At 39.9% G+C, this 14,735-nt stretch overlaps 1 protein-coding gene across 2 annotated transcripts; it reads right to left on the minus strand.

Moving 5' to 3' along the window:
• Positions 1-1,699: 1,699 nt before the first annotated feature.
• itcha (itchy E3 ubiquitin protein ligase a) lies at positions 1,700-14,361 on the minus strand. Of its 2 annotated transcripts, none has more exons than XM_030091977.1 (24): positions 14,245-14,361; positions 13,292-13,350; positions 12,649-12,790; positions 11,539-11,663; positions 10,055-10,186; positions 9,363-9,411; positions 9,079-9,254; positions 8,590-8,839; positions 8,385-8,480; positions 7,987-8,161; positions 7,645-7,714; positions 7,447-7,531; positions 6,872-7,000; positions 6,353-6,425; positions 6,156-6,227; positions 5,971-6,059; positions 5,544-5,703; positions 5,221-5,354; positions 4,805-4,945; positions 4,422-4,542; positions 4,153-4,257; positions 3,889-3,985; positions 3,721-3,793; positions 1,700-3,017 (listed from the first exon to the last, which is right to left on the minus strand). In XM_030091977.1, the coding sequence occupies exons 2-24, from the start codon at positions 13,314-13,316 to the stop codon at positions 2,918-2,920; spliced, it is 2,619 nt and encodes an 872-aa protein (XP_029947837.1). In that variant the 5' UTR covers positions 13,317-13,350; positions 14,245-14,361; the 3' UTR covers positions 1,700-2,917. The 2 variants fall into 2 exon arrangements, with proteins under 2 accessions (XP_029947837.1, XP_029947835.1); XM_030091975.1 differs by having other exon boundaries at positions 7,645-7,720.
• Positions 14,362-14,735: the final 374 nt, after the last annotated feature.

Genomic DNA, 14,735 nt, shown 5'->3' on the forward strand with positions numbered 1-14,735 from the left:
ACTTTCAGTGTTTTAAACATTTTATTACATTTTTTTCCTCAGTTGATCCAATCCATTGTTACATGAAACTCATCCTCCTAATAAATAATATTCACCCATGTAATTCCAATTATCAAAAGAAAAAATAGAGCTTTAAAAAAAAAACAGTGATTACACTATCAACATGAATTGCAATGCAATCAGATCAACCAAAACACTATCTTGCATATTTGTAAGTGTTTGTACGTCCAATGATCTGGTACACAGTGGTGATTAGACAGAAGTGGTTAATTCAGCCAAAGGTCAAGGTGCTATTATTAGTTACAACCTGCTAAAGTGTTCAATAGTCAGCATTTTAATCACAAATCCTTTTTTTTTTTCTAAGCTTTATTTTTTAAGACTTATTTCCCCAAATAATCACAAAAAGAGATCTGCAGGAGAGAATACATGTGACGCTAGGTTAGACAATCTAAAATGAAGTGAGCAGCGATCAGACTGTAAAGATTTCAGATAGTCAGATGAGGGAGAGCTTCAGTCACTGTGAACCTGCATTTTTTTTTTTCTCATGGCAGAAAAACTGACATTATGCAACAACATAACGCATAAAGCCACCTGCTTCATACATAGGGTGAATTCACCCAAAAATAAATATCTCTGATAATTTCATTAGGAAATAAAAAGTAAACTTGCTGATATTTAATTTTTTTTTTTTAACTTCTCAGTTCTCTGGGACACATACTGAACTTACAGCACATGGTTTACATCACTCAGCCTATAACACACTACGACTGCTCGATGCATGGAACATTACTCTGATGCTGTGCATAAATATAGTTTATGAAGTTGGCCCGTCACCGTGAAACTCTGTCCGATTTTCAGAATATTAAACACAGAAGTGACATTGATTTGCAGGTGGGATTTATTGTGCAACTGACAATGAATGTGTGAACACTTAGTTATTGTGTGGCAGCTTACGTGGTCATGATCGGAACTCGCCTCTTCATGGTAAGCACACAAGACATTCACAAGAAACTACACATCGAGTTGCTAAAGTCTATTATCCCGCTCCCCCCTGACTCATGAACAGGTCTTTCGCAACAGAATTATGTAACCTTGGATTACAAATGGCTTCTGCCAGTTTTAAGGATTATAATTTTGAAGAAAATCCTGAAATCTGAAGTGATCAGACTAGTAAGGGGCTTCCTAAACATGATCTTGAAGCAAAGTCAGCCAGATTTCTTTACACGGTAGTGAGCAAAATGAGAAAGAAACTATGTTAATAGCGTAGTGATTTAGAGAAACTTAAAAAGTGATTGCTCCTTTGGCTGTGCTAAAGTTATTTTGTTATAGTGACACTCTACTAAAAATAAAGAGGCGTTTTTGGACAAAGACATGAAATACACTGTTACTGTATAAATCTGAGAACTTTACACCCTATAGAACTAGGGCCTCTTACCTTTTCTATTTTTAATTTACCTTTAAACCCTAGTTCTCGTCTTGTCTGCTGTTCAAACGGGTCCAACCGCGTGAATGATTTATATGCACAGAGATACTAAACACATTGTTTAAAACTTTTCAAATATATTTACATCCACTGCATTTGTCTTAGGAATCAATATCTTCATTGATCATCGAGGAGATACGGTGGTTCACAGAGCTCCACACAGCGAAGAGAAACAAATCTGTTTCCATCATGTTTACAAAAAGGCGGTGTGTTTTCAAGCCGATGAGGAGCTCTTCTTTCCAGCTCTCTGAGCTACCGTAAAAATAATACTCTGAACGTCTAAAAGGAAAACTGACTACCATTCGGTGGGAACATTTCATCCCCGAAACAAGTCGCCGCTTTCCCCGGTATACCGTTACACCCCGATGCTCCCCACGTCATCAGTAACAGCTAGCAAGTATGAAGCAAAGCATTCACAGTTTCAGTCTCCCCAACTGACAAATGAAGTGAGTGTACAAATACGCTAATGAAATGCACAAAAAACTGTGATGGGAAGGCAAACCTCGTCAAATCAATTCACAACAAAAGCCGTTTCATCAAATCTATATGAAAGAATGCAAGTATTCTCGACTCAATGTTAGGATTTAAAGAAACAGTAAACGCGAAATCTTACCAAAGTGTTATAAAAACGATCAAACGAATCAGTTTGGCTCTAGAATTGGCGAAAAAGGTTTTTTTTTTGTTACAAAACTATTGCACATAAAAATACAGCTTCTCTGTAGAACAATCACGCCCATCTTCATGCTGGCACGAGCATGTGCAAACTCCCTCCACTTTTTAACTCATTCAGTCGAGAAAGCAATGTGGTTATGCTCATCAAAATTAATAGAATAACTGCAAATGAGCTACAGGAGTCACGTCAAGTCCGTCAATTATTGGAAAAAACAAGTTTCCATTCATTCACCCTTAAAATAAAGACATTAAGTAGTCGGAAAGACCCAAAATAAACATGTGCGAATATCTGACGTCCAGACGAAACGCTTCATAAATGTAGGTTTAAATGCACAGAAATGGTTTCTCCACTGAATTCATTCATTCTACTGCATAAACCTGACAAGGTGTCTGTTCAGAAGGTACTATTTTGCACAGATCTGCAAATGTGCGTGTTGAAACTGTACTTGCGCAACAAACGGCGAGTGCGGACATGACGAGCTGGGAAAGGCTCACGGGGGCGAAGTGAAGTCAAGCAGATAAGGGAGGAATCGGTCATACGAGCGAGACGGTGAGCGGATCGTCATACCTCTGTGGTTGGTTTGTGTGAATGCAACTGTGAGAGACAACAAGTCGTGAGTCCATCTACCGGAGTGTGAGCAGCCGCTCGGCTGCAAAGGGGGGGGGGGAATCTTGTTAAAGGTGCTTTTGGCTGAAATGGATATATGGCTCCTCCATCCAACCGCTGTTTTGTCCCAGCTTGCAGGGGCCCCTCCTCTGGGATTACTCCTGTCCAAAGCCTTCCGTCTCCTCTATGGCGAAAATGAGTTTCTCCTTCAGTTGCTCGTAACTCTTATAAGGAGGAAGGTCCAGACGATTAAAGCTGAATGGAGAATTAAGGAGAAGATCAGAGTCGGCAAAGGTTTTTGAACAATGCATCTCCAAAGACACTACAGCTCTAAAACACCAAGACAAGAAGCTAGTTGTAAAGTCCTCCCATGAAGATTATAAGACCCCGAATCACTCTGAAGTTATTTACAGCTGCAGCTCTGTTCTATGATACTGGAAGCTCTACAGCAGGTGTGCCGAATCAAATTCAGTTTCTTTAGTGTTAATGCAAATACAACAAAACTACATCTTTAACATTTTCAAATTTCACACACTTTCTACAAAATCTGTCATGAAGAACTTCATATTTCCTCCAGAAAATAATCTGAACTCCTACCAGTCACAGCTGAAGTGTTCAAAAGCTTCCTACTTCTCAAAACACAGCACTTCTGAAGCTTTTAGTACAGTAACTTTTACATTTTAAAAAATTCTCCTGCATGCTGGATCTGGCCTGTTTGATGCTTCTGCTCTTCAGGAATTTGGTGATTAAATAACTGCAAATCAGCACTGAATTGTGCTATTGCAACTTTTCATACCGTATTGCATAATGAGAATAAAGGAATGCTTTTAGCCCTCGAAACAGGAATGACTCAGAGGGTTTGGTCTTGAAAGTTTAATCCTCTGATTGTTTGGAGGAGCCATCAAGTCAAATATGTGAGAATCAAAAGGATGACAGAAAGTAAAAAAACTGGCGTTACCATGTGTGGCTTCGTGGAAGCCAGTTTTCTTTGCCCACTTTCTCAATGCAAAACTTCTGCGGACCATTGCTTCCTGTATTGATTAAAAAAGACCATAATTTGAATTTTCAAATCTAACAAGATGTAATGAATTCCTGAAGCGTTGGTGTGTGTGTCCTGCTGACGTACCCATCAGGTCGGCGAAGCCTCCCACGGGGAGACGACAAGTTCCCGTGACAAACTGCAGCAGCCTCATCCTCTTCTCGTTGTCCATCTCCTTCACAAACTGCCAGCAGATCAATTTCCATCAATAGAGGTATAACAAATCAGACTAAAAATCTGTTATCGCATCACTATTTCTCATTACATCCATCATGACAGCTGTGGATGCTGTTTCAGCAGCATCTGAAGCCTTGAAATTGTAATAAATAAACAATAATAAAATGTACAAACCTGCCAGAACCAAAGAATTTGCTTGCTACTTCTGGCATAATGTCTATAGATTGTGTTTCTTTGCCAGTCCACCAAATCGATCTCCTGCATTCCACACAGCATCACCTGCAGACAAGAAAGATGCATGTTTTCCGCTCGCAATCCCAAAGATTCATTTAAGTTTTATCAACAACACCATCGCTTCCCTGCAAAAACCAACGTATAAAATAACCAAGAACACCTAAGATATGTACACAGACTGTACAGAATAGCTTTAAAGAGCTGAGCACCTCTAACTCCTTTGCATCAAAGTATTGAAGGTATTGCTGAGGAAGAACTTCATTGAAGCCCTCGAAGAACGCCTGGGTCTGTTCCTCCACACCTCTGGATAGCCTCCACTCCGCCACCAACCTACAGGGACAATTAAATACAAATGGATACAGTGAATAACGCCAAGTCAAAATAAATAAATAGGAGGTAATGAATGAACAATAACATGAAATTACCAGACTGAATTCCAAAAGCAAAATTTAAACATCACCACATTGATTTATATGTGCAATTCAAACAGTTCATATGTGTCTTAGTCATTACCCTAATATTATTACTATTATTCTGATAGGACTATAAATCCTGACTGTAAATGGCATCAAAAGGGAAAACATATGAATACCTGATATATTCCTCCTTGTTTTCTTCAGTCACTTGGATGTTCTCGCCACCTGGTTTCAGCTCGTGAGTGGTGACCTCCCCAAGGATCTCCTTATCGACCGAGAAGAACATCTCCAGACCACACTCCTCCAGATTATTATCCCTAGAAGAAAAGAGACAATCAATATCAGAGATGATGGTTTAATTCACAAAGATGATGAATAATTGTAGAATAATCGTGTCATTTTGGATACCATAAAACTAGTTTACAGGCGATACCAAGAAAACGTGAACACTGGATCATGAAAGTATTTAGACGGATAGATATTTAAGTCTACACAATTGGATCATAACAGTGTAAAGCACATTGAGAATGCTGAATAAGTCTGTTGCTTTAAAACACCCATCATGCATAAAGCTACAACTCCCTTGACCTACTTGATCCAAATCAGCGAATTGTAGAATTCAGGATCTATGGACTCCAGATCTTTGAGAGCGAGGGGTTTGTTCAGGATTCGCTTGTAGAAAGGCAGCGAGAAGCCCGTGTCAATGAATTTCCCATGGAACAAGGCCTGGAGAGGAATGATACAGAGTTGTCATGGAAACAAATACTTCAGAAACAAATATTATGCTTCAGAGATACGAGAAGAAACAGCAAAACTTTTAACCCAAGAATGCATTGTCTTATTTTTTAACAGTGATTTTGAAATGTGATTTTCATCTGGGAGCCTCAATAATCAAAAGATGCGATGGCGCTGTACCATGGCGATGAAGCGCCCGATGAACTTGAAGTATTTGAGGTGATCAGGGTTGATGTACGAGGCGGGGTTGATCTGAAGGCAGTAGTTGTCCTTGCCAGCGTACTCGAACAAACAGTACATGGGGTTCAGTACTTCGTGCGAAAGCAGGAAAAACCATTCCCTGAAAGAGTAAACACAAGACGACAAAAAGAATCAAGAAACAGTATTCGTAACGGATGAATGAATGACCCAGTTCAAAAAAATCTGGGTGAACAGGATTTCATTTAAATACTCAGGACATGTTCTACTGTACTTATTGAAGCATTTGTGCTTTATGAGGCATGGGTGGATTCGAAAGACTCAGCACAAGAACAACACACACCTAGAAAGTCACACAATGTAACAAAAGCACGCACATACACACACAAAAAGAAATATTTGAGATTACCTAGCCACGCCTCCATAGTCCAAGCCCTCCTCTCCAGGGAAAATAATCCACAGCCTCCGCCTCAGGTCTTGAGGGTGAAAACTCATGATCTTCGTATGCAAACAAGGAATTAAATCAGTCATATTAGTCACTCTGCAGCAGACACAGAAACAGACCAATGAAATGTGATATGCTCAGATGATTACCTGCTGAAATGACTCTTCAAACAAGGTTTTCCTTGAGACAGTAATTTTTATGTGCTGAGGCATCGACAATTGCTAAGAGGCAACAAAAACAGAAGTAAATGCTCTGATTCTCCTAAAAAAACAAACTTTATTACATGAGAATTAACATAACCTATTACAATTCATAATAAGTACAATATAGTATGAGGAGCAGGTACCTGACACCAGAACCTGAAGTATTGCACTTTGGCTTTGAAGTCCCTGACGTAGGTTATCTGTGGTCCATTTTCACTGGAGAGAGAAAATACAACTAATATTTATATACAATGAACCCTTAATTAAGAAAAGGTAATGTGGTAGAAAGGATTAATAAGCAGCACAGTAACACAAAATACTATGAAATGGTGCACAGGCTACTAAGATAATATATACAAGGGAATTATATTTAAATGGTGATCACTATGTATAATTTTACAATGAGTGAGCAACACCAGGATCTCTTAATAAAAATCCTTTTAATTGCAGTGAAGTCAGCATGAGCAACATTTTTCATATTTTTTATTCATCTAATTAACAATTGTTTTTTTATGACCAGTGTTGTGTATTCCAAGAAAATGAGTGTGTTTTAAACTCGTGCTCCTAGTACAGCTGCACCAGAAAGATCAGCTTCACAAATTTTGCTGCTCTCTTACTCTTTCTCAGATTGATTTCGTTTAAACATTTGAAGAACAACTCACAGAGAGGATTTCCCTGTGCGAGGGTCAATGTAGGTGGTGGTTCGCCTGTTGTGGTCCACAAAGTAGGGAATGCCATCCACAGTGAACCTCATCTCCCAACCCTCCGGCAGAGGCTTGTCATTCAGCAGCCTGAGGGGGGGAAAAACAAGTATGGACATCAATACAGAAACAGAAAGAAACCGATGCACACAACTAATTTATATCATCTCATGATCTCCAAAGCTCTAAAAAGTAAGAAAGAAAAGCACAAAAAAGATCATTCTATTTAATTCAATAACCTCTCATTACTCCAAATATCAAATGAACACTCAGAAAGATTTAAAAATAAATGTCAGACAATATCTGAATTATAGAACAAGTGAATCACACCATAGACAATCTAACAGCCTGCACCAGCAGTAATCTGATTCCACTACAATGTCTGAATGCAAAGGAAGATTTTGTGAGGCCTGTTGCTCCTGTACAACAAATACTCAAAAACAAATAGAATCCGATATTTCCTTCTGACCTTAATGTCACATCACAGAGGATCAACCTTATTTATTACGTGCACATACAAGCCAGAACACACTCACCCCTGAGTCCTGGGGTCCTCCCACTGAGTCGTCCGAGTCGGGTGATGTACGAAATATACTCTGCCATTTGTGTCTGTTCTTTTCTCTGTTACGGATCGAACAGAAGTCAGTGGTCATTTGCTGCGATGCGTCTCATCCAGAAACATTTCAGTCAACACAGCAGAAAAAAATAGCTGCTGAACATTCTGTGATATTTACCCCAACCGTGCGGCAAAGGTCCGAGCGGGTCAAACTCTTTGTTGGCTGTAGCTGCTAACTGATCTTGAGGCTGAGTCTGAATGTCAAAAAAGAACACAAGTTAAATCTAAAATAACAAAACGTCTTTTCTCAATAAGCTGCTTTGAACAGAAGACTGCAGCAATGTAACAATTATAATGAAACACAGTGAAAGTCTGCAGCTTTTCTCACTTGGTGTAAAGACTTTCTTCAGTCATTCAGTTTATGCACCATAGAACACGCTAGCCATGGATCACAGAGATCTCAATAGCTGTAAAACTACAAGTCACTGAGTCCAGCAGCTCAGGACCTGCCTGCCCTCACCCCATAAATGAACCGCTGGTTGAACTGCTGCATGGCTCCCTGGAGTTGGCTGCGCTGGTGCTGCCACTCCTCATAGTTGCGCACCGACTCCTGTGTGGGGCGCTGCCACGTGGTAGTTCGGGTTATGTGGTCAACATAATAAACCCGATTCATTGGATCCACCCTGCGCTCCCACCTGCCGAAATAAAGGACATAACAAAATTAGTGCTGAACTGACGGTGCAGATTCTTATGGATGCTTCACCAAACACTCACCGACAGCTAAAGACTGAAAACAATTCTGACTTATTTGTAATCAAATTGTTACACAGACATAAGTGGTTAAACATTTTGCCTCAACTAGTCAATAAAATAATGCAACATGGCAAAGTGTTGAAGATATATAGTGTGTTTAGGTACCCAGTGGGGAGAGGCTCCGGTCTGTCCCAAGTTGTCCTTTTTTCAATGTGGTCCACGAAGTACACCCGTCCGTTCTGGTCCACCCTCTGCTCCCAGCTGCAATGACCCAAACAGACCGATACTGACATTTCTTAAAAAAAAACACACATTATTTGCAGAGATGTAATAAACACGGTTAACACGTGTAGAACACAACACTTGTTACCCTGGTGGTAAGGGACAGTTGTTCATGGGAGTGATCCTGGGGTTTGCAGCAGCTGGTGCTGCAGGGGCCGCGCTCCCGGGTTTGGGCCCAGTCGCTGTCTGTGTAGAACTTGCTGCCGTTGCGGCCGCCGCCGCCGCTGCTGCACCCGATTCATCCTGCTGATCTGAACAGCCGCTAGCCGACGCCAGAGAGGAGCCATCGGTAACGGGCCCTTCGCTCAACTCGCTGGGGGAAGAGCTACTGGTAGAGGCTGACGAGAGACAAAGGAGAAGAGAATGTAAAATAAAGTGGAGAGGGGGGATGAAGGAAAATGAATAGGATCTCACTATACTGTTCAAGACAATGAAAAAAAAAAACATTTCAAAGAATTTAAATTACTCATCCAAAGCAAAACAACACCAGATTGTGATGTGGTTTCACCACTACTTCAAACAACGCGTTAGCCACAGTTCTACTATGAGGTGTTTGATGTGCTGGAATCTTTCCTACTTGGAGAGGCTGCAGGTCTGCGTGGCATCGGAGGAGGGGGTCTGGCAGGTCTGGGGGGGCGGGAGGTGGAGGAACCGCCTGGTGACCGGGAGGGAGAGGCGGTGCCGTTGACCGCTTGGCTGGGAACGATGACCCACTCCTCTGAATCACTGGAGGGAGAAGTGTCTCTGCTCGACCTACGGGTGCAAAGTGATAACTCAGAATGCCATCAAAATAAACTTTTCTTGTATAAAAGGCAGATTTTTCAAGAAATGTTTTCACACTAAAATAAAGGTTTACCAGACCTGTTGCCAGTGTCTCCATTTTGCCTTGAATTTCCATTTGGAAGAGCAGCTGAAATTATACAGGAAACCAAAGATGATTAAATTAAACATGTGGTTTGAATGTGGAAATTACAACAATGGCCTGACGAGAAGAAAACGGTCCTTACAGCACATTTACTGAGTAGTAACAAAGCAGAGTAAACGGTGTTACTATTTTTAAGTGTAGACTTTTGAGAATAAGGGGACTGTAAGGAAATCTGTGCACTTTAAGCCAAAGATCTGAATTTTGAGTATTTCTTTAAAATGTGGCCTTAAAGTTAAGCCCAAGGGTTTTCAGACAGACACTATTAGCTGTTAAAAAAACATTTCTACTGCTCTCTGGTGGACAGTATATGCAATAGATTGTCATTTGTAGACTGTAGCTTGTCATTTTCTAAATTAAAAAGAATTCATATTCATCTGACTGTTAGTATTCATTATAAAGAAAAGCAGCCATGTGCAGCAATGAAGGAAAATGGGGCTGTAACACATAGGCATCGCAATGCATCATGGAATCGAATCAAATTGTTGATAAGGTAATGGAATCGAACCGTGAGACCAGTGAAGATGCACAGCCATGTTATTCAGGGGAGTTGAAGACTGACTTGGGTGCAACTACAGTCTTCCTGCACCGCTGTGGTTTAATGGGTTCATGTGTGTGTGCAGCCTGTCACCTTGTTCCCTCTCCGCAGATGCAAAGGTTTCTGGGTCGACCTGCATGCCATCCAAACAAACAGACAAGTCCCCCACGACGTCCCGGGCGTCTCTGTCAGAGCACAGCTGCAGTGTCTGCACCACCTCGCACACTGGGACAGAACAGAGCATGAAACAGATGCTTCAGACTCCCCAGACATGAGAGGCAATCACGACGAGAAAACACAAGGACACATTCTGAGCAACAAAATATTTTGTATTTTCATTTTGCCTCAGCAAGTAAGAATGAAAGCAGACAAGATTACACCGAGAGAGTGGAACAGCGTGTATGAAGTCCTGTATTCCCCAGTAAAAAGATTAAAATGGACAAATTGCTGCTAATTCTGTGAATGTTTTCATCTTTGCTCGTGAGTGTGGAGAGATCAAAGATGGCAGGGTCAGATACTCTGTCAGCTTAAAGCATTTCAGTCACACCGAGCGCAGCACGGATCATGGTGGTAAAGAGCGAGCTTTGGTGTTTTAAATCAACTATAACACTCTGTGTCACATGTTGTGTGTGCTGACCAGATCTGGAAGGAGCTTTTTACACGAGATGAGGTGTTTCCTGAAAAATTCTCCAAGTAAGTGGAATGAATGTTGACTGCAAAGCTAACAAAGTCTTAATCAAACAAAGGGAGATAAACACCTGTATAATGTGTTTACAGAGCACACAGCATTTGCCAAATACCAGATACAGCAGGAAGACACAATCAAAATGAAGGCTGCAAGTGAGATTATAAGAGAAACAACTCAACACCATAGAAAAAAACAAAGCCTGAGGAGGGATTTTGTTTTGATAGCATGATAAAAGGTACAATTAAATACTTCTGTTTCGTGTAAAACATAATCGACAACAACCAGCAAAATGAGGCAAAACAAAAGTCTTGTCTTCTCAAAGACAATTCTGTAAAAAAGCTGCTGGTCTAACTTACAAAGTCAGAAAGTTATTGACCATTAACAGCCTGTTTAGTTGAGCGATGCAACTTTGTACAAGACAAAGTACTGACTCAGTCTTTCGACAATCTCTTCAGGGAAAGCAGCAAGTAAGTGTTCCAAAAACAAAGATGGGAGAAGCCACACAGTGGTGCAGTTTACAAGAGAAGCACTTTTATATCATGTCCTTGGAAAAGTTGGCACTATTTAACCACAAGAAAGCGTAGTGAAACCTTTTACAGTCTCTCTAAACTCCTCAGCTAAACTCCCAAAAAAAACATACATACATACTGGCGTCCAAATGACTCAACACTGCAACCTAATGCACAACAGTGATATGACTTCCATTAAACACACTGCTCCTTTAAGTTTCAATAGGAATCTACCTCAATTCTAAAAATATAACTTACATATTTAAGGTTAATGAAAAACATTTGTCAAATGAATCCATTTTGAAAATAGACTGAGGATGCCCTTTGTTGGTGAAGGACAGGGTGTCAAGAACCACAAAAACAAAATCCAGTAAACTCACATTTCAGGTCATTGTCCTTAAGGGTCTTATTGATCTCCAGAGTGGCCGTTCCCAACAAGATGTCTGCTTTCAGTGTCTGATGGCTCCAGACACGGAAGATCAGTTTGCTGACTGGAGTCACAATTCTGCAGAAGTGAGAAGAAGACATGGTGACATGTGTGCTTACAGCAAAGACAATAACAATGACAATGTACACAAACTGATGTCAGACACCTAATCAATAATACTTTAGTTCGTCCATGTTTCTATCTAAGTAAAGTGTACATTGCCATCATATCCATCTTGAATTATATGACCAAGCTGATAGTAGACTGAAGCATAAAGTCACGTTTGTTGGGTCACCCGCCAGGTTGAAGGTTTATTGACTATGTGATGTTTTATATGACTCAGGCTGAATATATTTTAGTCCAGAGATTAGAGCAAAGGCATCACTGGTGCATGAACAGGCAGTAAAATTTATGACTTTAAGATATCACTGTCTTCAATTACGCCACAAAGATTTATAGCTCAGTTTTACTTTGTTGGGAGCTTCACCGAACATCAAGCAGATATTTTTTTTGTTTTGTTTTGTTTGTCAGGAGCAAAACAAGCTCTATAATATTCTACAAGAGTCCCTGGACCATTATCATTATGGATCATTGTGTATAGTCTAACGTGATCCAAAACAATCACCCAAGCCACGTATTTCACTTCAGCGGACTTTACATTTCTGTTTATTTGACAATGATTTCCAAAAAAAAAATTTAAATAAGTGATTAATCTACTTCATTCATTTCAAGTTCATTTTTAAAGCACAGTCCTTTCAAGTTTTATTATTAAGGCTATGGAGGAGGTGGATTGCACTGATTATCAATATTTCAGATGGTTAGAAATAAAAATGAACATGAGTTGCCATGTTTTGGATCGCATTAGTTTTAGATCACTGGCAGTAAATGTAGACAACAAATGCACAACTGAAATGTATACCCTGCATCTAAAATAGAGGTGTAAAAACAATGTTCTATGGAGGCATTATTAATGAAATTGATAATACTACTACAACAATACTATAACAGCAACATATGGAATAATTTGCAAAAATAACAGCTTATATGACACAATTGTACGTACACAGTGAGAGCCTGCTTCCATTTCGGACTATGAGTGTTGTTGCACTTCTCAGTTCTCTTTGACTGTCCATCCACAGTGACTTCGACATAGGGACTCGGGCCAAACCAGTTCTTTTTATTTTCCTTCAGCTTGGCAGAAATGACTAAAAAGAGAAAATCAACACCACGTTACTGTAGATTCTCACAGTTTCATTTATTACTAATCATCACAGGAAATTTCCTCCAACTGTAGGTTATAAAGGTTTAAATGTAGGTAATAAAGAAATTACTGTGCCAGTAAGAAGCAAAACCCTTATTTTACAACTATTCCACTTTCAAGGATAATTCCAGTACTTTCCTTTTCAGGATACTAAAGACATTGTTAAAGAACAGTCAAATATTATAAGGTAAGATAACATTCAATGAGAGAATTTATGAAAAACAAACAGGATACTAAACCCAAAAGATAAACAGCAGCTCCACCCTCTTGTTTCCTTATTAGAGACTAAAGCGACACTCTTTACTGAGCCCAGTGTAGATAAGTGAATTGCAAAAAAAGTTTGAAATGTACTGATGCATCATGTGTGCACATGGTTCTACACAAGGATGCTGTGTGATCTCTGTTAATTTACAATCTTTCTAATTTTGTGATAAAAATAACCTACCAGTAACTTGCAGTTGGGCCTTCATGGTTGATCCATAACACTGGAGACAGCACTTGCACCTGCAACCAGTGACATCTGACATAAACATGGGCCACTTTGTGCAGGTAGCCTATTTAAAGAGTGATTAGGCTATTGGGTTGCTGCAGAGGAAAACAAAACCAACCTTCACAATGGCCGGTCAGTATTGAGAGATATAAAACAAAGGAGGTCGTTTCAGGTATCAGTAGGCCGCAGCTGATGCTCTGATACAAATAAAAGTCAATATGCGGGGGCGACTGATTAATGCTGTCAAAGCCATCTGCTCGCACTGCACGTAGTTTTTAACGCCCCAAAGAGCAAAAGGTGGAGTATCCAAGTAAAATTATAATCGGTCAAAATACATCCCATCCACTGACTTTAGCCTCAGCTATTTCAAGTCGTGCCTGAGTACATTCCATAACTGGAAATCCCATTCTTAACTTGTCTAAGTCTCACTAAACCTACCCTGCTAATCATCCACGCTAACCACAGACAAGACAACAAGTTACGACATATATTACGATCTGATTAAGTAGACAGTTATTATATATTTAAGTCATAACACAGCGAGTAAATTGACTTTTGCCTTGCAAAGCCCAACATGAAGGCATAAATTGTCGCTTATTAGCTTTAACAGTAAGCATAGCGGGAACATTAGCTAACATGTTTGTTTTCGGGAAAGCAATAAATACTCGTCTCGTGGCATATGTAACACTTCTAAGAGGTTCCAATATCCAAGAAGTGATCAGGTTTTAACTGATCGGCGCTAATAAGTAACACCACATGGGGCAACTTTGCCCTCCGTCGCTTTAATCATTGAGGCTTCAGCTAACTACCAACTCACGAAAGTACTGCTAACACCAGCCGACTACCGGGGCTGCCTTACTGGGGGAACACTAGCAGCTGTCCCTCTGGGGGGGAATGGAAGTCCATACCTGACAAAAGCAGACGATATGAAACCAGCGGAACTATAGCTTCATCGAAGTGTTGAGTGTTGACAGGTAGCGTTCAGCCATTAAGCCCGTGTTCCGCTAGCTTGGGCAAGAGCAGTTTTTTTCCGGTTTGATATTTTCATAATAAAAAACAGTCACTCCGAGCCTCGCGCTTTCATGCAATGTCATTTTAATTCGAAATGAACAATACACACACATATCTTAGAATACTTTAATAATATCTACCCTATGTTGTTCATAATTACCAAGATGTTTTATTTTTATTTTTAATTTGTTGCTTGATTGTTCAACATATGCTCAAATAAACTGAACTGAACTGAACTGAACTGAATGTTTCATTTGGAAAATATGTAAAACAATATACATGTCAAAATAACTAATTTCTCAGTTCATTATCTAATTTAATTTCGAAGAAGCATACAAATATTATCAGAATAGCTTCAGAATCACATCACACACTCAATCTTTTTACT

Source organism: Salarias fasciatus, chromosome 5, assembly GCF_902148845.1.
Source record: "Salarias fasciatus chromosome 5, fSalaFa1.1, whole genome shotgun sequence".
Lineage (NCBI taxonomy): Eukaryota > Metazoa > Chordata > Actinopteri > Blenniiformes > Blenniidae > Salarias > Salarias fasciatus.